The sequence below is a fragment of the Staurois parvus genome, unplaced genomic scaffold (assembly GCF_062004578.1).
Source record: "Staurois parvus isolate SC_StPar_1 unplaced genomic scaffold, SC_StPar_1.0 ptg000414l, whole genome shotgun sequence".
Lineage (NCBI taxonomy): Eukaryota > Metazoa > Chordata > Amphibia > Anura > Ranidae > Staurois > Staurois parvus.
Genome location: NW_028318210.1, coordinates 5,774,681 through 5,799,246, shown reverse-complemented (window position 1 = coordinate 5,799,246; position 24,566 = coordinate 5,774,681). Strand labels below are relative to the sequence as shown.

The following is a 24,566-nucleotide window of genomic DNA, read 5'->3' as shown; positions in this document are numbered from 1 at the left end:
ATAAGGTGCACCTAGGAGGAAACAAGAAAAAAAATATTCTGAACCAATGGCATGCAGGCATAGTACAGGAGATGACCAGAGACTGCAGACATAGTACAGGAGATGACCAGAGACTGCAGACATAGTACAGGGGATGACCAGAGACTGCAGACATAGTACAGGGGATGACCAGAGACTGCGGACGTAGTACAGGGGATGACCAGAGACTGCGGACGTAGTACAGGGGATGACCAGAGACTGCGGACGTAGTACAGGGGATGACCAGAGACTGCGGACGTAGTACAGGGGATGACCAGAGACTGCGGACGTAGTACAGGGGATGACCAGAGACTGCGGACACAGTACAGGAGATGACCAAGAGACTGCGGACACAGTACAGGGGATGACCAAGAGACTGCTGACATAGTACAGGGGATGACCAAGAGACTGCCGACATAGTACAGGGGATGACCAAGAGACTGCCGACATAGTACAGGGGATGACCAAGAGACTGCCGACATAGTACAGGGGATGACCAAGAGACTGCCGACACAGTACAGGGGATGACTAAGAGACTGCCGACACAGTACAGGGGATGACCAAGAGACTGCCGACACAGTACAGGGGATGACCAAGAGACTGCCGACACAGTACAGGGGATGACCAAGAGACTGCCGACACAGTGCCGACACAGTACAGGGGATGACCAAGAGACTGCCGACACAGTACAGGGGATGACCAAGAGACTGCCGACACAGTACAGGGGATGACCAAGAGACTGCTGACACAGTACACTGCGGACACAGTACAGGGGATGACCAAGAGACTGCCGACACAGTACACTGCGGACACAGTACAGGGGATGACCAGTGACTGCGGACATTTGAGGAGCAGAGGGAGGGGGGGAGCGGGTACCTGAATTTGATAGGTACCTGCTCCCACTTCCGTGGCGTTGCCCTCCCTCCCCGTCTTCTGGGGCACGTGACCGGTCCCAGAACACTGCCGGACCATTCATAAAGTGCAGCGCTTCTCGCGCATGCGCAGTGGGCACCTGGCTGTGAAGCCTCAAGCTGTCACAGCCGGGTGCCCACACTAAAGATGCCAGCGCCAGGGAGAAGACTGTGAGAACAGCGCTGGACCGAGTAACAGGTAGGACCGAGGAGCACAGAAGACCCGAGCGGCCGACCCGGTATTCTAACACAGCGGTGGCGGGAATTCCCGGCCAGCTGCTCCATTTTCACTCCATAAGATGCACAGACATTTTCCCCTTTTTTGGGGGGGGGAGTGCGTTTTATGGAGAGAAAAATACGGTATGTTTTTTTTTTTTTTGGGGGGGGGGGAGGTTTTCAGAATATTTGGTCAAACCCCAGTAGTGATCAAATACCAGAAAAAGAAAGCTCTCTTTGTGTGAAAAAAATTAGAAATATAACTTTTACATGGGTTCAGTATTGCATGATCGAGCAATTGCCAGTTAAAATAGCACAGTGCTGAATAGCAAAAAAAAAAATGCCCTGGTCATAAAGGGGGTGAAACCCTCTGGAGATCACATGGTTAAGAAAACTTTAATTCTGGCTATATAAATCTATTAGTATATTAATGCTTTTAAAAATGTTCCTGTGTGTAGTTTGTAATAATTACATATGTATGTTTTTTTTTTTCTATTTCTACACAATATTTGTACTCTACTGCTTAAAATATCTGCATTAGTTTAGTTACTAAAAAACCATGCACTGAAAACAATAGCTGCTATCGTATCTCGGCAGTTAGATGTGGTAGTCAAGTGAGGCTGAGTGAAAAGCAGAACTGCTTCTAGTGGTTTAAGTACATATCTTCACAAATCTGTAATACAATAAAATATGAATGTAATATTGTAAAAGTGCAGCAACCTGTATTAACCAATCGCAAATCATTCCTTAATTTATCTGTGATATGTCTGCCTCTCTTGTGTATGTGTGCGTCTGTCTACAGACATAAATCACGTATTTTTTTATTGTATATCTTAGGACTTGTCAAGACAATGGAACATGCTTACTGAGGAGATGCTGCATACTCTGATCTGTGTAATTGGTTGGTATCTATTTTAAGTACTAATGTTTTTATATGTGGTTTTAAAATGCTTAACCACTTGCTGACCAGCATTAGTACATCTACTGCTGGTCGGCAGCTTCCCCAGACAATGTAACATACCAGTACGTTGTGGTGCTCATGCACCCTGTGCAGTGCACACCTCACCTATGGCGTGCTGCAGAGGGATCTACAACTGCTATGTCTACCAAGGATTGCTATTCTTGATATCTGGTCACTTTAAGCAGCCTAGATACCACGTCATAACTGTGCGATCACATGTCACGTAGTAAGCAAGGGTCATGAATAGAATACATTCATGACGTCATGTACTACTGTGTGAGTCGTGATTGGTCACGAGTGATCACATGGTACCTGGGCCAGTCACAGCACCCTGTACTATGTGATAGCTGTGGGCCAATCGCAGCATCACAATGGTAAACAATGAGTCATAAATGAAAGCCATTCATGACAGTTCAAATGATTGCTGTTTCAATGATCATTAATGTAACAAGCAGTCAGTCTAAAATTATGCTGTACAGCACTGGTGGCAGTATGTGGAAAAAAGTTGTGAAAAAAACGCGTTGCGTCACGTGCCTCGTGATGGTTAACCCTGATGAAGTCACGAGGCACGTGACGCAACATGTCGGTACGCCATTTCCAGTTACGCGGTGACGCACTTCCGGGCGCAGCGGCCAAATTGCTACACCCAGCCCCATGCAGTACACCCATAGGATGTGGTTAAAAGCGATTTCTGTTTGGAGCATATGTGAGTGTAACACTGGCTATTTATTTTTCCTATTAAACAAACATATTGACCTATGGAGGATATTGTTTTTATGTTTCACTAACATGATCCGATGTGGAGGTGGAGCATAAGAGGTATTGCAGTACCATCCAAGGAGTAAGAGTTGCTGAACAGAGGAGCATATGAGATACCTGTTTGTCCCTGGGTGGAGGAAGTAACCTTAAGGATCCAGGTTTAGGGTGATCCTAAAAGCATGTTGGCCCTTAGGGTCAATGTGTGGAGGTGAGCAGGCATTGCTGCTGTTTGAGGATATATTGACACCTGAGTGAAGATCACCAGAGCACTTCACCACCTGCATGATTGTTTTTGTTGTCTAAAGATCACAGTATATATATATCCATTGGACTAATTTTTTTTTTTTTTTTTGGGATCATCAGGCATTTGCATATGGTTTTATATGCATTGTTATTTAAGGCACTATAATTTATTGCTATTTTGCACATCTATATCACATGTGCGTTTCCCTTATTGTAAGGGACCACGTTTTTGTGTATCACTATATATTACTCAGTATGGATAGTATAGGGGGGATTTATATTTATGTTTATTTGGATTAATTTTCTGATTCATCACTGAGGATTGTCACAAGTATTTTGCTTTTCACTATATTTGCACTTTATTGATCCTTGCAGATAAGAGCACAGTGTGTTATTGCTCATCACTTTGTCTTATCATAATTTGTATTAATATTATATTGCATTTTAGTAGCGCTTCACTATTTTTCTATATTTTGTATTTACTTTATGGTATAAGGTGAGTGGCAGCAGCTAGCAGTTAGGGTCATCCATATAAGCGCAGGAGGATATCCAACTATACAGCGTGTACAGAGTTTTCCAGCTGCTTTTCTTCTCGGTGTCCTTTGGAATACAGTGTGCATAGAACCTAATTGTTAGAACACGGGTTAAAAGGTAAAGGAGAGCACCACTATCCAAAAGCTCTTGTTTAATTCACTTTTAATATACATCCATGTCTCCACTCTAATTTTGCTGAAAATTTTGCATTTCTAGCTTTGGCCATCTTGAATAAGATGGCCATGTAGATGATTCATGTAGCAATTACTTTCTGGAATCCATCTGTCCTTAGCTCACACATACAGGCAGGAGGGTGTGCTTAGCTGAGAAAACCACTCCTCCCCTCCTAAAGACTCCTGGGATGTATGACATCATTTGCCTAGGCATGGAAACCAGGAAGTAACTAATGAAATGTAAAAAATAATAACGGTTTAAAGCAAGTGAATATCATATACTTTCATATCTTTTTACTAATGCTAGCAGCATAAGCATTCAAAATAGTCACTGTTAATTGAGAGAGTGAAGTTCCACTTTAAGGTCTTTTGTGTCGGTGGCTGTGTGCTTGTGTATCATCTTATCTAAAAATGAGTTTGTGCACAACCAATTTTAAATCTTCAATCCAAGGGGTTTCTGGTACACAGCCATTTTTTATGTATATATTTTTTATTTCTATAGGATAAAAAATACCATCTGTGCTATAGAATAGATTCTCAAGGTGTTTAGTTTGCAAGTCTATAGCATTGTTTAGAAACATAAGAGATTTTTTTTCTACAGTTTCAAATAGGTGAATGTCATAAATAAATGTATTAAAGTGGCGGGAACATTAAAACAGCTATTGGATGGATGAAATTGAATTGAAAGTCTCACTTTGTTTCCCCTTCCAGATGAGCGATATGTGCCGGGAGTCAGTGATATCACCATGGAAGAATGCATGATGAGAGAAATAATCCACCTACTCTGCATTGAACCCATGGCTCACAGTGCCATTGCCAAGGCGATGCCAGATATTGTAAGTTTATATGCCATTTGCTTGACCAGTAGTGTTACATTCATACATAGTAACGCTGCCTGCCATACAATTATTATATTTTCATTATGGTCATTGCATAGCATGCCAACTTCTGTCAAATTTACTGGTTTTTGTGGCTCTGGGGAGATTTCATTGGTTCCTGTACCAGTTGTCACCAAGACAGGAAATGAAACAAAATCTCCAATGATTATAGACTGTAGAAAAATCCTCTTTTTTAGGGCTTGTTCATACTTGACTAAATTTCTAACTCTTACCAAACGCTCCTATATTATTATACAATATTTATATAGCGCCAAAAGGTTTGCTCAGCGCTGTACATTATTAAAGCTTCTATAGCTTTAGTATAGGTATTAGGTGTTAATGAGCTTTAGTATGGGCATTAGACTGGCTTCTTACAAGCGTTAAAAATGCTCCCCAAACGCCCTATGTGCGGTTTTGAAGCGTTTTTATAAGTGTATTACAAACATTAATACCATTACAGTTTATTATAGGGATTCGTGGTGTGGTTTTAACGCACCACAAATGCCCCACAAACACCTGCCAGTACGTTTGTGGAGCATCACCATAGACTTGAATTGGAGGCGTTGAAAGGCTTCAAACTCAACATGAGGCTTCAATTTTGAAGCGTCGAAATGCTAACGCTTCATGTTTTGATAATGTGAACAGTGCTGTATGCTGCCCATATTATCGTTTGCATAGGTGTTTGAGGAGCGTTAAAAAAACGCTCCTCAAACACCTGCTTTCAATGCCAGTCTGACCTAGGCCTTAATTCTGCAGTTCAGGACACAAGCTTGGTTATAGGCTGGTACCTTCAGGTGAATCGGACTCTGGCAAAGCTTTTGACGATACGCCCCTTGGCAACCCCTCATAACCGTAAGTGCTAAGGTGATGGACCTCTCCCCTCTTACGGAGAAATCACTATCAGGAGCGTGTAAAAGCTCCTTTTCCTCAACATCTGCTGGACTTGTTCCAGCATCCTGGTTTTGGCTGTGATACATCCTCCCTGTCTGTCCACTGGCAAGGTGATTGATGTGGCCAATGTCTGGATGGAGACCGAACCTTATTTAAGCCAGCCAAGTCTGCAGTCTTATGCATGTCATATTGAGTTTGTACACATGCTCCAAGCTTCCTGTTGTCTGCCCTGCCTGCTAGTTTGGATTCCCTCGTTGATGACCTCAAATTGGATATTGACTACTCTTTGAACTCTGCCTGGATTTTGACTATGGATTTGACCCTGATTATTCTGAACCTTGCCCCTAGACTGTCATTGAACCATTTGGCCTGTCTGCCAACTGCAATATCTGCTTGCAGTGCTCAGTTGGCGCCTGCCCTGGCATGGTGGCAAGGCACTATAGCATTGTGTATAGCTCATGGGGGTAATCGAGTACTGGTAGGCCTGCTTGCCTTATGAGAAAGGGGGCTGTTATAGGCAAAGAAGCCAGCTATAGTATCTGACCATCTGTGTTAGAGGTAATTGTGAAACACTCTTAACTAGTTTATTATTTTATTCAGTTGACTGTTTATGATCTTAAAATTTATTAGGATCAGTGCCATCTTGGTAAAACCTTGGAAGCCATACCCAGACCCCAAGCTTTGGGAATGGTCTGTAATTTTTGCTTTGAGCACTGGGTCCTGCTTGGGATCTCACCTTGGCACTTGGTGCAATGAGTGTAGTTAGCTCCAGGGTGTTACAGATCCAGTGCCATGGTCCCAGGGTTATGGACCCCAGACCCTAAAGACCCGCGGGGTCCGCCCGCCATGACAATCAGAGACAGGCCTTTATACAAAGGCCAGCAGCAAGAACAGTTAAGATTGGGTCACCCTGTTTATTGGACTATTACTGTAATTACTGTAATCCCATAGCAAGCACAAGGCATAATATTTCTGTTACTTTCTTTAGAGTTATTATGTGTATCCTGAATAGCACTCTTTCTTTAAAGTAGAACCAAACGTGACTAATAAAAACTGCGAGCAGAAAGCTCTTAATTGCAGAAGAGACATGCTGTGTCTTTCTGTAATAACAAACACCTACCTGTTTGCAGTCTGTTGAGTGCACACCGAGCTGCACATGCTTAGTATAGCGTACATTCCCGGCACACTCCAACTCAAGAATGACTGACTCACTTGTGTAAGCGTGGGATAACATCATTATTCCCCAACCAGCCAATCAAGAGGCCGGGAAGAAGATGACAACAGCTGATGAGCGATTTAACATCGCTGGAATGAGGAGGTGAGTATTTCTGTGAGTTTAGTTCTGCCCTAAAACTATCCAGAAACCAGAAATGTGTTTGAAACTTGTTCAGTTATACAGTGTTAAATTTTTCAAATTTGACACTAAAATTCCACCATTCAGAGCTTAGTCTCCGATGGATGACTAATTCTTAGAGCATCACACAGCAGGTCACATTGTTTCTGCCGCTTTGCCTAGAGCCCTTTATATGGTACTATGGCACTTCCTTCTTTTGCCATGAGGACTTTGCTACAGGACAGTTGAAACTGGTTTGCTGCGTACTGCTTCACAGGCATATTACCCCAATTCTGCACTATACTTCATGAGAACCCCAGAGGGGAATACCCTCACCAATAGCAATGGCGGAAAACTGGTACAAAGCAACCACAGCAAAAGTTCAGACAAATAATTTGCTCTGCCAAAGCCCTGCTCAGAGTGACAGTGCTTCCCTTGCACCAAAGCAGGGCCCTATTTTAACACTGCAGACAACACACCTACCAACTAACCTGCAAGAAAACCAAATTGACCCTGTCTAACAATTCATGTTAAATGTAAAGAGACAAACAGAGAGTGCATCAGCCTAGTCTAGTGCATTATCCCAAGATAAATTTAATAAATGGAAAAATCATACTCAATGTGTGAAAAATCTCATATCAGGTTACAACCACTTGGTACAGGGATTGATAAGACCCTATGGACCCTGGGATGCCAGAAAGGTGCCATCCAATGGACACCTGCATCAAGTGCCAAGGCGAGATTCAATTTCACACATTGAGAGTATGATTTTACCATTTTTTTTTTAAATAAATGTATCTTTTGATCGTGTACTAGACTGGTGTGCTCTGTTTGGCTCTTTACAGTTGATACACTGATTTCACCAGTCATTTGTGAGAGCAACAAGACTTGACTTTATCCGTTGGTCCATTGATAAAACATATGTACACACACATATATAGGAGAGCAGTTCCTGGTACTCCACACTCATGCGCAGGAGATTTTGAGCACAGACAAACCCACATGTGAAAGGAATCAGAAACATCATTGCAGCAAGGAGTTGGCTGTATTACGTTCACATATCTCTGGAGGGGAATCTGTGATGTTAAACGCATACCTTTTGAAGGGGATTTCTACGGTTTGGAAGGATACCATCCACAGAGGGTAATCTGACCGTGGAGGATCCTTTTGTGATCCTACAAGTGTGTTGGCCCATTGGATCGCGGTAAGGAGGTGAGGGGGCAATTCAGCCATTTAAGGATTAATTACCATTGGCTCTAACGCACATCCACCGTATCACCTGCTCGGTTCTAAAGTTATTGGATCACCTGGTGTATTTGCACCTTTGGACTTTTTTAATATTATTTTTTTATATTCATTTATATATGTATATTTCACTATACAATATTTTCTTTAATTCATTTTATATTGTTCTTTAGTTGAATATAATGTTTTGTATGGAAAGGTCAGGATTGTGTTTTGCAATATTCATACTCAATACTCATTTGAGGGTTTTGATGTCATCACCCAGCACGTATAACTTTATAGGCGTTATATCCCTTTGAATGGATTCACTTATGTGCCACTTGGTAGTTTTTCATTTGGCTACTTTTAGCCATTTTTTATTGGTCCCAATTAGGGATTTGAGTTTTTATTGTTTTTCCACAATATTGGGTCCAATTTGGACCACTTTGTTCCACGTTTTCTGTATCACTTAAAGGTGTTTCACTTTAGATCCCAGAGAGGATCAGATCACTTTGTTTTTGTCACAGTGTATGTATTCAGTCACACATTTATTATTATTGCATTATTATAGCTTGATATTATTATTATTATAGTATCAATATTTAAATGTATTAGCACTACACCATTTGATTTATATTTTGGCATCTTTATCACCCATAGGTATAGGGTTGGGTGTTAGCAGCTTTTCAATATTAGTTATATTATTCACTTAGAAGCGCAGGAGGATCATATTACTAATATAAACGTGGAGTTTTAAAGGCTATTTTACTCTTGCAGGCCCAGCCCTTCAACTAGTCCAAATAGCTGCAGTTTGACCAACAGAAATTGCAGCAATAGCTATGGGAATGAAAAACCAACAGGATCCTGTCTCCCAGGACTGTACTTGGCTGTTTTGTGTTGATGCCCTTGAACATGACACAAACCTCCAGAATGGCTCTGATTTCTGTTTATATGTACTTGAGTTGATTGTAGCCGTATCAGTGCACTTGTTGCAAAAAAAAAAAGGATCACGAACATCCAAATTTTTAGGACAAGCTTTCTTCAAGGTACAAGCAGTACTAAGGCACAACTTTTTAGCAGAATGTTATTAAGACTATCTCTGAGGGAAAAAAACAGACACAATTCGGCTCTCATACCTGTTTACCCCCCTATGGACCAGTCCATATTTTCATATTTCCGCTATGTGTCTGTTTATGAGTCTATAACTTTGTAACTACTTATGATACAGAACTGATAAATATATAGTTTTTTGGTGGACAAACAGGGATTTCTTTTGATCCCAATGTCCTCTGAGAATTCTTTAATTTTTTTTCCCCTTAAAAAGCAAATAAAATTAAACATTTGAAAAAAATTTAATTTTTTCAGGTTTGATCAGTAATATTTTGAACACAAGTACCAAGATCACAAGTACTGTGGGGCAAACCTATACATTTTATTCTGCTGCTTGTTCTATTTACTGTAACATTAAAATTACATTTTTGGAATAAAGCATGTTTGTTATTTACAAAAGAAATAACTTTTTTTTTCTTTGTACATTTTGGATATTTTAAAATTTTCTCATAATGTATCAGTAATTTGAATTTCTTACTGATTTAAAATAAAACAGATATACCCTAAACCATGTTTTTTTTTTTTTTTTTTTAACCGTAAACCCTTAAAGATAACAATCTATAGTTAGGTCCATATGCATTTGGACACAGGCACAATTTTCATACTTTTGGCTCTGTATGCCACCAGAATAAGATAAAACTGAAAAACAATCCAAATGAATTTCAAGTGCAGACTTTCTGCTTTAATTCAAGGGGTGAACAAAAATATCAAGTATAAATTTTAGGAACTGCAACCATTTTTATACACAGTCCCTCCATTTTCAGGATCTCAAATGTAATTGGACAAATGAATATAATCATAAATAAAATGTTCATTTTTAATATTTTGTTGAGAATCCTTTACTGGCAATGACTACCTGAAGTCTGGAACCCATGGACATTACCAAAGACTGGTTTTCCTCCTTTCTGATGCTTTGCCAGGCTCTAACTGCAGCGGTCTTCAGTTCTTTGTTTGTGGGTCTTTCTGCTTTTAGTTTTGCCTTCAGCAAGTGAAATGCATGCTCTATTGGGTTGAGATCAGTTGATTGACTCGGCCATTGCAGAATATTCCACTTCTTTTCCTTCAAAAGCTCCTTGGTTGCTTTTTGTAGCTTTTAGATCATTGTCCATCTGTATTGTGAAGCGCCGTCCAATCAACTTTGCAGCATTTGGTTGAATCCGGGCAGACAGTATTTCTCTAAACACTGCAGAATTCATCCGGCTGCTTCTGTCTTCTGTCACATCATCAATAAACACCAATGGCCCAGTGCCACTGGAAGCCATGCATGCCCATGTCATCACACTGCCTCCACCATGTTTCAGATGACGATGTGTGCTTTATATCATGAGCTGTTCCAAGCCTTCTCCACACTTTTTTCTTCCCGTCATTCTGGTGCAGATTAATCTTCGTTTCATCCATCCAAAGAATGTTTTTCCAGAACTGGTCTGGCTTTTTTAGATTCTTTTGGGCAACGTCTAATTTGGCTTTTCTTCAGGCTTATGAATGATTTGCACCTTGTGTTGAACCCTCTGTATTTGCTCTCGTGAAGTCTTCTCTTGATTGTAGACTTTGACAATGATACGTCCACCTCCTGGAGAGTGTCCTTCAATTGTCTAGATGTTGTGAATGGGTTTTTCTTTAGCATAGAGAGGATCATCCACCACTGTTGTCTTCCGTGGACATCCATGCCTTTTTATGTTGCTGAGCTCACCAGTGCGTTCTTCTTTCCTCAGAATGTACCAAACTGTGGATTTGGCCACTCCTAATGTTGCTGCTATCTCTCTGATGGATTTGTTTTGTTTTTGAAGCTTTACAATGGCCTGTTTCACTTGCATGGACTGCTCCTTTTAACACATGATGTGGGTTCACAGCACAATAGATTCCAAATGCAAATACCACACTTAGAATCAACTCCAAGCCTTTTACCTGCTTAATTGAAGAAATAAAGGAGTAGCCCACACCTGGCCATGAAACCGCTTGTGATTGAACTGTCCAATTACTTTTGGTCCCTTGAAAAAGGGGGGATGGCTACTCTTTAAGAGCTGTAATTCCTAAACCCTTATTCAAATTTGGATGTACATACCTTCAAATTAAACCTGAGAGTGTACACTTTCAGCTCATATCCATTATATAACTATAGCTTGAATATGTTTTTGGTAAATACCTGGAAAAAAATTAAAATTGTGCCTGTGTCCAAATACTGTATATATAGACCTAACTGTATATATAGACCTAACTGCATATATGTGCTTTTAAAATGTTTTTTCCAAAAATTATTTAAAATAGGAGCATGAATAAGGGTGATCTACTGAAATGAATGGGTTAAGTAGTAGAATAAAGGTTAAATAGGGGCATGTCCTGGTTAATTAAGAGTTAATAAATTCCCTGTGCACACAAACATTCTTCTGTGCTATCTGCAGCTCTTTCACTCCATTTGATGTCTGTCAGGAAACTGCTAGACAGCTAGTGTGTTATTTCTGTTATTGTTTATAAATGTTACACTGGATGATCTTTAATTTGGCTGTCACAGTGATCATTCAATGAGGAAAGTTTCTGACTGGCTCCCAATCGTAGGATTGGGAGCTTATCTATCTACAGATACCGGGTCTCACTGGGCTGTGCACATGTGGGAGCAGGGCAGATAAGAAACTGCAGGCAGTCTCCTGGATGTACAGGAAATGCATTGCTTACAGAGGAGATTTTATGGATGTGTGTAACACACAATAGGTAGGCAACTAGTTTAAACCATCAGAAAACGATTTAGAAAATGGAGGTCCACATTTAGTCCATTATCTTTAGTGTCAAATAGAATTCTCATTCTTAGTTCAAAAGTTTTCTTTCCTGTGTAGTTTTGAACTTCCCCTTAACCACTTGACAGCTAGGCTATAGCCGAATGATGGCTACAGTGTGATTGCATAGTCCTATGGACACAGCTGATCACATGACAAGGTAAAAAGCCAATTACAGTGGCCTTTTACCACATGATCAGCTGTGTCCAATGACACGGCTGATCACAAAGTAATTACAGTTGCTGGTTATCGGCAGCATTTGCCGAGAACCGACAAGTGTCAGAGGACATCTGCACTGATAGTCTGTGCAGCCCCAAAAGTGCCCAGCAGTGCCACCAGTCAGTGCCGCCAGTCAGTGCCTCCTCATCAATTCCTATCAGTTCTGCCTATCAGTGCTGCCTATCAGTGCAGCCTCATCAACGCACATCAGTGAAAGAGAAAATGTACCTGTTTGCATAACTTGATAATCGAAACAAATTTTTTCAAATTTTTTGCTCTTTTTTTCGTTCATAGTGCAAAAAATAAAAAGCCCAGGCGAATAAATACCACCAAAAGAGAGCTCTATTTGTGTGAAAAAAAAGAATTAAATGTCATATGGGTACAGTATTGCAAGACTACGCAATTGTCATTCAAAGTGTAACAGCACTGAAAGCTGAAAATTGGCCTGGGCAGGAAGGGGGTAAAAGTGCCCAGTAGGCAAGTGGTTAAGAACCAAAATATTCATGTCTTCCATAGTGTGGTCTGGTTGTGAGAAATAATGTCCCATAGGTGTGCAAAAAGCATCTTCCTTATGTTACATAATGGTGTGCCAGTCCTGTTTTGCCAACGTAAGATCCTTTGATGCATTTTGTTGCATCGGATGAGGTACCCTGGCCCCCAACATGCCAAAGGATCTTACATTGGTGAACATTTTTAGCAGAGTGGGTAGAGGCTAGAACTGTGATCACCAAGGGAAGTAGAGGGTAAACTCCCTGAGAACTCCACAGGCATTAATAAATGCAATACACTGTATCCAAAGCTAAAAAAGTTTATTTAAAAAAAAAAGGCTAGAGTTACACGTTTTAACATAACCTGGCACGTGAGAAATATGTATTCTCACAATGTGAACTTTATGAAAATGCGATTTGCCAAGCTAGCTCTGACTCCTAGTACTTTCAGTGTTTTTGGCTGTGAAAAAAGTATTTATTCATATCAGGCGTTTAGTCTCCTTTTCAGAGCAAGAGTAATAATGGTAGCCTAAATGTTCTCTCATGACAAGTTCACTTTAACCACTTACCATCCTTAGGCCATTTATAGACGGCCTTAGGTGAAAGTTGTTGTAAAAGAATTATGGCTTTAACCATTATTCTGGTATAACTGGGGATTAATGTTTTGGAGAGAGATCTGAGCAGCCCTGGAGATATTGGATTACTTTTACAGGCTTCCAAAGTTCTTCCTCCACCTGTGTGACGTCAAACAAGAAGCTACATGAGACTAAAACCAAACATATCAAAATCCTTATTAACAAGGAGTTTTCGTCTTGTGGAAGCATCTCAACAAACCCCAGATCTCTCCATGAAGAGTTGTCCTTGATCCTTGGTGATAGCAATAAAGTTGATCCAGAAAAAAAAAATAAAGGTATAATGTAAAAAAAAAAAAAAAGTTAAAATTTTTTTTTTTACAGCATCCTGTTCCCCCAGTGCTCACATGCAAAGGCGAACGCTTGCAAATGTGAACACACACCTAGGTCCCACATGCATATGTAAGCGGTGATCACACCACACATTTGAGGTATTACTGTGAGAGCAATAATTCTAGCAGCAGACCTCCTGTATAACTCAAAACTGGTAACCCATAAAGGCTTTTAAAACATTGCTGATGAAAATTTTAGTATTTTGTATTTTGGCACCGTTTCACAGGCATATGCAATTTTAAAGCGTGACACGTTTGGTATCTATTTACTCAACGTAACATCACCTTTTAAGTTTTACTGAACAATCGGTTATTATATTGTGTTTTTGTGCAATAAAATTAATAAAAAATGAATAAAAGCGTGTGCATTATTCTCATTTTATTCTCTAGGGCCTCTTTTTAAATAATATATAATGTTTGGGAGTTCCAAGTAGTTTTCTAGCAAGAAAATTCTTTTTTTGGGGGGTTTTTTGGGGTTTTTTTTATTTTTTCATGTAGGAGAGGAATTGCGAAACTGGCCTAGACCTGGTTAATCTTTATGAAGTAATGAAAATATTTTACTCACTTAAAACATTGATTGTTTCTTCTGTTAATGGTGAAACTACAATTCTAATTACGGTACATTGTTCTGGTGCTTTTTATTGTAATTGTGTATATTTTTATATTCCTCTTTCCTGTTTTTTCTTTTTCAGGAAAATCTAGACATTTGCTTGGATACCTTGATCAACAAAGTGGCCAATTTTAAGTAAGTGTTTTAGTGCTGGTTACATTTTCTCCAATTGTTAAATAACCACTTGAACATTTGAGGGAAAAAAGCTACATTTTTTTATTAAGAGATATTCATAGTAAACCCAGTATGTCTTTTTTGCCCCACTGTAGAGCAAGTGCTATAGTGGCTCCAAGGATAGTTTTTCTGTGTGAAATATGCATCTTACTGATTTATATACATAATTTACAAAAACCATTGGCATGTCCATAATGTGTTTTTTAATCTGTGTTGTAAACCATTTGTTTGTAACTCTTTAAAATTGCACACCAATGTAAAACAAGCTAAAAAAAAACTGAAGAAATAAAAGGAAATATAATAATCAATGCCTGTTGTAAAAAAAAAAAAAAAAAAAAGTAAAAGCTATTTCCAACGTTTAAAGTTGAACTACAGATAAAACTTTTTTATTTTCATTTTGGATAGAGCAAGGGAGGGTTATAACTCCTGTCAGGTATTTTTTATTTTTTTTTCGCTATTGCAGGGATTTCCTTACACTTCCTGTCCCATAGCCAAACATGAAGTGAGAGGAAATCCATGCACATTAAGGGATTTCCTTGGGGACCCCTGGGTCACCAGAACTAGTGTCCCTATTGAAAGATTTCTCCTCTATTACTTTTCTTGGGACAACCCAAAAATGTGTGATTTTCTTTTACTTTTTCTTTCAATAATAATGGTAAATTGGACAAAAAAGGGTGAATCTCTCTAATAGGGACACAGACAGCAATAAAAACTGAGAGGTGTGTTCTAATCCCTCTGCACTCTATCCAAAACTGAAAAAAAAGGTTTTGCCTATAGTTGTACTTTAGGTATTAATATGTTGCGCTTGGTAATCAAAGGTTGATATGGTTGTGAAAATTCTAGAACATAAATTCCTCCTAGAAATGCCATTATTTAAACTACAGGCTCCTGGCTGTGGTAAAATAAAGTGTGTCATATTGTATATAGCATAACCCCACATCCTAAACTCTACCAATGCAAATGTGTGTTTTTTCAAGATCTTCTGTTGGATATGATATAGATAATGCAAGGTGCTTTGCCACTTATCCAGGAGTTTTGATGCCAAAATATATGTACTTGCATTTTCTCTTTAGGAGAACAAGTAAATAAAGCCTAGGGGCCAAGTTTAAAGACCTGTGGTTTCTGTTCTCACTCCGTCTGCATTTTATTTTCTAGTTCTAAAACATAGAGCACACTGTCGAGCCTCTGTTATCTTGCTGTGTGCTCTTTGCATCACATTGCCTTTAAACAGGTCATGTGACAGGTGTGACGATCGCGGCGTCAGACCCCAGCCCTTCTCACCAAACTTGTGACCGAAAGACTAGCAAATCTAAAACCGTGCTGTCACATGCATAACAATTCCACGCCTAGCTGCACCCTGCACACAGATTTTCCAGCTAATGGACCACAATCTGTGTATCTGCAGCCTGAGAGCAATCGTTACTGGGTCAGGTTAATTACACAATTAACCCTTCACACTGCCACCACCTCCTTTTTGTACAGAGAGAGAGGAAACTCGGCAATATCAGCAATAACACTATGATGTTTGAATAATCGTTTGTATACACAATGCAGACACATGTATGCAGACATTTAAAACACACAGTAGCTTTCTTCAGAGACAAGGGTGCTTTAGTTTGCATTAAAGAGCTGTAGAAACAGTTCAACACTTTCAGAAAGTAAGATTTATTACTAAAAGGTCAAAAGGGTGCAATAAAAATATTTACAGAAAAAGATGTAGCCAATATATATATAAATATACAGAAAACAATAGCACAGCAAAGAGATAACAGAAAGGAGTTTAGAGGGTTAAAGTACTTGCCAAGTGTCCTGGTTTAAGCAGATCAGGTTTCATGAGCCAAAAGGATGCCTGATCTCCCAACCTTAGTTCCGATGTTAAAAAAGGGAGAACTTCAACCTTTTTTTTTGCTCAGCTTAGCTTTTTCTAGCAAGTCCACAGGGTGTTTCCCTGAAACACAAAACCAATCACCTCATTTGGGGAGGGAGTTGTAGGTGGAGACCTCAGGCTATGACCAAAGCCTGCACAAATCATATTATGGTTCATAACTTACCCTGGATACATATAACATGCTATCCACGAGTAGATTAGTACGCAGAATCTTCTGCTGAATGGTTAGATATAAAATATCCGCTTGAATGGTTACGGAGATATAATTTTCAGCTCTCATGTATATGCCAGATAGGGGGTGTGATATACCAGGAGACTTGTCTTAAAGTCAGCCGCCTGAATATGTGCTCCATGTTTATGTAATTATGTCCTATTTGAAGATATAAACTTATAAGAAAATGTGAATTTTTAAATGTAAGTCCATTTTACTACTACCTGGAATGCCTTTGAGCACAGTGAAGGCCTTGGTTTATGGCTTGACGAGCCCTTCGCTAGCAAGAGTTTCCTAGACAGAGGGGCACCAGATAGTGTGTGATTTATAACCATGACGCCCTCCCAATGAGTTTGCTGCCTGTGATCTGCATCAAACAGACCACATGTCGCTCAACAGAGAGGGAGGGGGGATGAGGAAAGCTGATTTGGGAGTAAGACATGATAGAAGATGGAAGACCCTTAACAAGATGGAGGACCGCGTCCATCTCTTTATGCATGATTGCTACAACAGGTTTCTTACTCCTCCGCCTGATAATTTTTTTTTTTCTTTTTTTAAGCATTGCTAAGCATAAATCAGATTTAAGGAGCACGCAGAAATGCTTTGTAAAGGAGAGGAATGTGTAATAAAAATAAATAGCCTCCCTAGTGGTTAAAGTGGTTGTAAACCATGAATGCATGAAGGTAAAAACCCTTCTGTGTGCAGCAGTGCCCCCAGCCCCTTCTAAAACTTACCTAAGCCCCATCTCAATCCAGCCTAGGCACTCTATAGTCTCTTGCTCCTGATTGGCTGAGACAGCAGCGATAGCCATTGGCTCCCGCTATTGTCAATAACTACCAGCGAGCAAGTGAGGAGAAAGTGGGGACGGGGTTGAGCCACTCTTCGTTTAAATGGACACACGGAGTAGCAGCTCAGGAGCGAGCCAACTCTGGTGCCCCCATAGCAAGCTGCATGCTATGTGGGCACTAGACAGGAGAGAGGGGCCCAGAGATTCCTGGCGGGGGGGGGACAAAAAGAGGAGGATCAGGGCTGCTTTGTGCAAATCCTTTGCAGAGAGCAGATAAGTTTGACCTGTTTGTTATGTAATAGAAAATCCATTGGTGCATGGGCAAAATACTAAGTTGCATTGACAAAGAAGCTTTTGTTTGAAAAAATTGTTTGAATATTCATGAAGCTTTCCTTACCATTTACATTTAGAAAGCCAGGAGTATCAGGTCATGGAGTTTATGAGCTGAAGGAAGAATACCTTGACCAGTTCAATGTTTTCTTCTATCATTACACAAAGACCCAGCGCAGTAAGGTAAGCAAGCAAGTAAACTATTTTAAATTTTTTTAAGTTTTTGATATACCAGAAACTAGATTCTAAGGCCAGTACCAGGTAAACAGCCAAGGGCCCACAGCACACTTAATCTGTCACTAGTATATAGAGAAGTATTGACTGCTGCATATATATTTTTTGGGTGTGTAAATGCGCTAAGGAAACCTGTGGTATATTTGTGTTTTGGTTACAAAATTTGTGTGATTCTCTAATTCTTACTCATTGAAGAAACCTGCCTATTGCTGCCTGACATGAAAATTCTTAATAAACTCTTTGCTGAAATGCTCCTTCTTACTTATGCAGCAGCATTGATTGGTCATACTTTTGCATTATCATTGGTCAATAAAGTGCTGTACTGTTATATTGATTTTTACATTGACTTTAGCGGTAAATGGATTATACTTTGTTCATACAGGCTGAGCACGCACAGAAGAAAAGACGGAAACAGGAAAATAGCTCTGAAGGTAGAGTATAATAATGAGAGATCCACATAGGCAACTAACTGCATGAAAACACAGACATAATTTAAATAGTAATCTAAAATTTATTGAGTCAGTAAGCTATTTTGTTCATGCTCTGTACAGCATTACCACCACCTCCTCCTCCAGTCTTCAGTCCAGCTTTCAACAATGTAAGCAAGCTCCTGTGCTGCGATGTCATGATGCACATTCTTCGGACCATTCTGCAGAGGGCAGCAGAGGAAGATCCAACAATGTGGACTGAAGGCATGATACAGATGGTATAATGCTTTATTGTACATAAACATTCTTCTTGTGTCCTCTTTTATTAACCACTATATGTGCATTAAATATTAACATAACCGGTCTTGAGGCAAAAAAATTGTTGGTCCATTAGTGCATGCTAACATTATATTTAGAGTATGTTTCTAAATGAAATATTTATCTCTCTTGAAAAGCAAAATGGTTTTATATTTTGTGTTTTAAATGCACAGTGCGCTTGACTTCTGGGTCATGAGCCATGGATAATGACCAAAAGTACAAATACAAGTACATTTCGCGGCATCCATAGATTTATACGTATAGTGGGACATTTACAGATACAGTATTCTTATTGCCAAAAGTATTGGGACACCCCTCCAAATAATTGGATTCAGGTGTCCCAATCACCTCCATGGCCACAGGTGTATACAATCAAGCACCTAGGCATGCAGACTGCTTCTACAAACGTTTGTGAAAAGAATGGGTCGTTCTCAGGAGCTCAGTGAATTCAATCGAGGTACCATGATAGCTTGCCACCTGTGCAATAAGTCTATCTGTGAAATTTCCTTGCTACTAAAATATTCCACGGTCAAATATTAGTGGTATTATAACAAAGTGGAAGCAACTGGGAACAACCGCAACTCAACCACGAAGTGGTAGGCCACATAAAATGACAGAGCAGGGTCAGTGCATGCTGAAGTGCACAGTGCGCAGAAGTCACCAACTGTCTGCAGAGTCAAGTAGCTAAAGACCTTCAAACTTCATGTGGCCTTCAGATTAGCACAACAACCGTGCATAGTGAGCTTCATGGAATGGGTTTCCATGGCCGAGCAGCTTCATCCAAGCCTTACATCACTAAGTGCAATGCAAAGTATTGGATGCAGTGGTGCAGTGATGTAAATCACGCCACCACTGGACTCTAGAGCAGTAGAGACATGTTCTCTGGAGAGACAAATTGTGCTTCTCTGGCAATCCGATGGACATGTCTGGGTTTGGCGGGTGCCAGGAGAACAGTACTTGCCTGACTGCAATTTGCCAAGTGTAAAGTTTGCAGAGTGGGGATTATAGTGTGGGTTGTGTTTCAGGGGTTGGGCTTGGCCCCTTAGTTCCAGTGAAGGGAACTCTTAAGGTGTCAGCATACCAAGACACTTTGGACAATTTCATGTTCCCAACTTTGAGGGAACAGTTTGGGGATGGCCCCTTCCTGTTCCAACATGACTGTGCACCAGTGCACAAAGCAAGGTCCATAAAGACATGGATGAGTTTGGGAATTTGACTGGCCTGCAGAGTCCTGACCTCAACCCGATAGAGCAACTTTTCGATGAATTAGAGCAGAGACTGTGAGCCAGGCCTTCTTGTTGGACATCAGTGCCTGACCTCACAAATGTGCTTCTGGAAGACACTCCTAAACCTTGTGGACAACCTTCTCAGAAGAGTTGAAGCTGTTATGTTGGGATGCAATTAAAGTTCATGTGCGTATAAAGGCAGGCGTTCCAATACTTTTGGCAGTATAGTGTATTTCTAAATATGATTCTTTTGAAGCTGAAAGTGGCCAGTTGAAGTGCTTTTAAAATTATCTAGTTATGCTACATTAGATGCTCCCGTTGGAGCAGTATAAGGCATATCCAGCTGGAAGAAGACTTCAGACCAGACCTACTAATTACTGCCTAGGGTGTATTTCCGATTTTGTAGGAATATCTTGAAATGCCTCAGGAAACTCTTATCATACCAGAGAGAGGCTGAGCTGCTTAGGTCCAAGAGCCCCATTAGTATCAGCACACTGAAAATCATCATGTTATTTAATAAACATTCCAAGGGAAGTCTGTGCTGCAACTTTGATTTCTTAGCCCCGAGAACCCCAATAGAATGAGTACAACGAAATCCACATGCGCTTTCTAGACATACTGTTTATGTACTTCATCAACATTCCCATGATCAGAAGTTGGACAAACGAAACACAACACCTGATTATTCAAAACTGGCCCCCTTATGTCTGCACTACTCTATATTCTGAGCAAAACTCATGTTTGGCTAGAAGAATTTGGGTGGCTTTTTGTGGCATTGCATGTAGAAATTCCTCCAAGGTTATTTATGATTGATATGTTACTTGTCTATACAGGTTCTGCATATTATAGCTCTTGGACTGATTGAAGAGAAAAGGCATCTTCAGAAGGCAGCAGAAGAGGAAGTAACTTTTGATTTCTATTACAAGGCAACAAGTAAGAAGTTCTTGTCTGCACTTTAACTCAGTTTCTTTGTCTACTATGAAAGCTGAGCCTTTTCTCTATTGCCATGTATTTGAAAGTGTTTCTTTCTTCTGTGTATTTATGTTTAAGATTTTAGGTTTATGCTGGAATCTGAATATTCAGCCATATAATGTTATTTTGCATTTAAGCTTCTGTTAATATCTATATCCTTATTTATCTTTACTCACCAGGACCTAGGGGAAGGGAGGTGAATGGGATCAGCCTTTGGCACGTAGAGGAAAATGACTGGTGCACATTGCACGTATGGCAATATTGTGTGAACAGTGGGAGGGGCTTAAAATATAAGCCTGTGCTCACTGTGTACACAGTAACATATGGAACAGTCCATGTACATAAAAATATTCTTTAATTGCTGGGCCACAAGTAAGAGCCCAATGGGTTTGTAGAAAACAGTGTACAAGAGTCAGGGGTATGTGAGGCACAAGTCAATAAATGATTTCCTTTTACAAGCCAAAAAACTTATCTTCTCCAGTACAAATCTTTCCCCCTCCCCCAGTATTTTTTTCTCCACCAGTACAGATCCCGGCCCACCAGTACAATTGCTCTCCTCCAGTGCAGATCTCCCTGTTCCATGAAATCCACTCTCCAAAGCAGGCATTTCATAGTAAGGGGAAGTCCTACTTTGGCTGTGTCATGTGACCGGAACCAAGAAAGAGTCTGCTTTGAACTACCAATGCCCGTCTCTGAAGACTGACAGGCAGCAGGGGTGTGGCACGGTGTGTTCTTTGTTTAGTAGGGACGGTCAGGCTCTGATTTAAAATTGGCCAGTCCCTGCTGAACTTGTCAAATTTTGATCTGTCTATGGCCAGCTTATCACTTGAACCAAGAGGTGAGAGGCCATCTGAGAGCTGAGAATAGTTTTGTAAATGACCTGACACATGCCACATTCTGATAAACCGGGAAACCATGTGAGAGCAGGCAGTTAACAGGATGACAGCTCTCCAGCTTCTGGTGGCTTCTGAGCAAAAGTCAAACTCAGTAATGTTAAATAGGAGGACAGTTATATACATTAATATACTGTATAACTAAGCATGCAGAATATAATACTTTTAAAGATCTCTAGGCATTGGTATGTTATACCTTGGACTAGTATAATGATGTATAAACAATACCTGGCTGATCCCCCTGGAAGCTGGAAACCACTGAAGGAGACACTAGTACTCCGGGGACCCCCATTGGCTTACTGTGCTGAGCGGCCAGCCCAATACATTGTGAAAAAAAGGAGGACAGATGTTGAGCGTGGGCTTTGCATTTTCTGAATGGCACCCATGCTGAGTGGCCTACCTCCTGTGTTTACAATGCAGGAGAGCAGAGGTTCTGTACAGGAGCCAGAAGCAAATGGAGATCACTGGAGTAGCAGCGTCTACTTCAGTGATTTCAAGCTTCCAGGGACATCGGCTACGTAAGGTATATTCTGTACATAGTTACATTGGTCCAAGCTGGACCAATCTAACTATGTATAACATACCAACTCCTGCAATTTGTGAAACTTCAACATTCAGAATCTTGAGTAATCTGCATCATGTATGGCTGGTTCTTTTTTAAATATATTAAAATTTTCCATATTGACCCATTGCTGGAAACTAGTCAAAACATCACTACGTCTCTCAAAGTTCAAAGAAAATATCACAAAGTGTATTGGAAAAGATGGGGAGTTTCAGAAAGAGACATTTTATAAGCACTATTAACCTTCTATAGTAACCTGCATTGCTTTTTGTAGTGTAATGTATGGCATTTGCCCAGTCCTTATCATATTTCATGTAAAATGCAAAAGTGTAAGAAGTTTTGCAACTTTCTAAAATCTTTATCTATATCTTTATCTTTACAGTCAAGTAATGGTGTTTTGGTTAAGGGAAGGGCTTCAATGTTGCTTTCAGAGAGATTGCATTGATGGGACAGACCTTGTAAAAGAAAATATGTACGAACACAATTCCTTTTAAGTGAACTTGCAATGATGGAAATATAGGAGCTGCCATTGCTGGCTCATTGTATTTTTTTATTTTAATTGTTTGTGAGTCATCGTTGATGAGATTCACCTTCTCTTGGTCCTGACATGTTCAAAAATGATGTGGTATTCCAAAATATTGCAGACACTTACACCATAAGAGGTGAAGGGAAGTCTTCCATTTAGGATACTTGTTCTGGTGACATTTGTCTAAGGGAAAAATTTCCATTTGTTTGTAGAATTTCCTTTCAATTCATACATATTGAGTCCACCCTGCATGCTTGTTCCAAGTCATTGACTCTTTAGGTAGTGAAGCCTCTGCCAGCATGACAGCCCTGCAGTCTGCACATTTTAAAATGGCAGCTTTAATATTTCTATCTTCATGGGTTGCAGAGTTTGATGTATGCACAAAGTTTGATGTTGTGGAATGTGTCATTTGTCTGTGTAGGAATTGGCAGCTCAGATCCAAGTGCTTCAAGTGTTGTGTCCCTACTTGACAAGCTGAAAACTGTAACACAATTGGAAGCTCTGAAAGACATGATTTGCTGGGTTCTGCAGGTAATAGAATTTCTGATCTACAAGAAGCCCAATGGTCTCAGAAACCACTCATTGACAGAAATACGTTTGTTTTAATTGTGATATGTCCACCTTGTTCTAAAACTTGATCAGGGAGGAAGTAGAGGCCAATCAAACATACTTTGAAAAGATGCTTAATTATAAGCTTCTGACAATTTATAAAAACTAGAATAAATGCTCATCTGTTCAATTTCATATCTACTTTGTATTATAAGGACAAAAGCATTTTATTGTATAATATGAAAAATATTTTTTTAAAAAAAAGGGAAAACCAAGCTTGGAAACTAGAATCACCGTCATATTGTGTAGGTTGGTTCCACTATGCTGTAGGTGCATTGGATTGAGCATTGCCTAACCAAAGTTACCTTAATCTGGCAGGTTTCACACCTTAACTCCCCCTGAAGTTATGTTTATAGAAACACGAAGACTGATCAGTTGTTAAAAACTCTTTGTAGCAATGTTATTGGCTACCTTTCTCCTGAAACTAAAAGCTCTCTCCTCACTGTGCTGAGAGCCTGATTTTCTATCAGTTTTCAGAATCTTTGTATTAGCTGCAGCTTGACATAACAGGCGTACCTAGGGTTAGTGTCACCCGGTGCAGTAACACTTGGTGACACCCCCTCCGACAATCCCCTTAATGCAGGGGTGGGCAAACTTTTTGACTTGAGGGCCGCAATTGGTTCATATATTGGACCCGGGGGCCAGACCAAGAGTAGATGAATGATGTGTATGTGTCATCCATAGTAAGTATAGTAATATTCCCCCATAGTAAGCATAGTAATTAATCCCCCATATAGTAATTCATCCCCCATATAGTAATTCATCCCCCATATAGTAATTCATCCCCCATATAGTAATTCATCCCCCCTATAGTAATTCATCCCCCCTATAGTAATTCACCCCCCCTATAGTAATTCACCCCCCCTATAGTAATTCATCCCCCCTATAGTAATTCACCCCCCTATAGTAATTCATCCCCCCTATAGTAATTCATCCCCCCTATAGTAATTCATCCCCCATATTAAGTCCCCAAGTCCCCCTGTGTCAATTCACTTACCTTTGCTCCGCGCGTTCCTGTCGCCGTGTTCCCGCGCCGTTCCGGTGTAGCATGAAAATCTGTCTCCTATGAGGATCTGTCCCCCTCAACGTATCTGCGCATGTGCCAGTT

General features: G+C 40.2%; 1 protein-coding gene across 5 annotated transcripts in view; it reads left to right on the top strand.

Annotated features, from left to right (window-relative positions):
- UBR1 (ubiquitin protein ligase E3 component n-recognin 1) overlaps positions 1 to 24,566 on the top strand; it is a 236,491-nt gene that overhangs the window by 111,333 nt on the left and 100,592 nt on the right. For all 5 annotated transcript variants that reach the window (XR_016314153.1, XR_016314154.1, XM_089686886.1 and 2 more), the window contains exons 20-27: positions 1,983 to 2,046; positions 4,527 to 4,651; positions 14,383 to 14,435; positions 17,771 to 17,873; positions 18,307 to 18,355; positions 18,476 to 18,630; positions 20,730 to 20,829; positions 23,271 to 23,380. Coding sequence is in view for 3 of the 5 variants with exons in the window: in XM_089686886.1 (XP_089543012.1) it covers positions 1,983 to 2,046; positions 4,527 to 4,651; positions 14,383 to 14,435; positions 17,771 to 17,873; positions 18,307 to 18,355; positions 18,476 to 18,630; positions 20,730 to 20,829; positions 23,271 to 23,380 (759 nt within the window). In the remaining 2 variants the exon portion in view is untranslated. The remainder of the gene's footprint in view (positions 1 to 1,982; positions 2,047 to 4,526; positions 4,652 to 14,382; positions 14,436 to 17,770; positions 17,874 to 18,306; positions 18,356 to 18,475; positions 18,631 to 20,729; positions 20,830 to 23,270; positions 23,381 to 24,566) is intronic.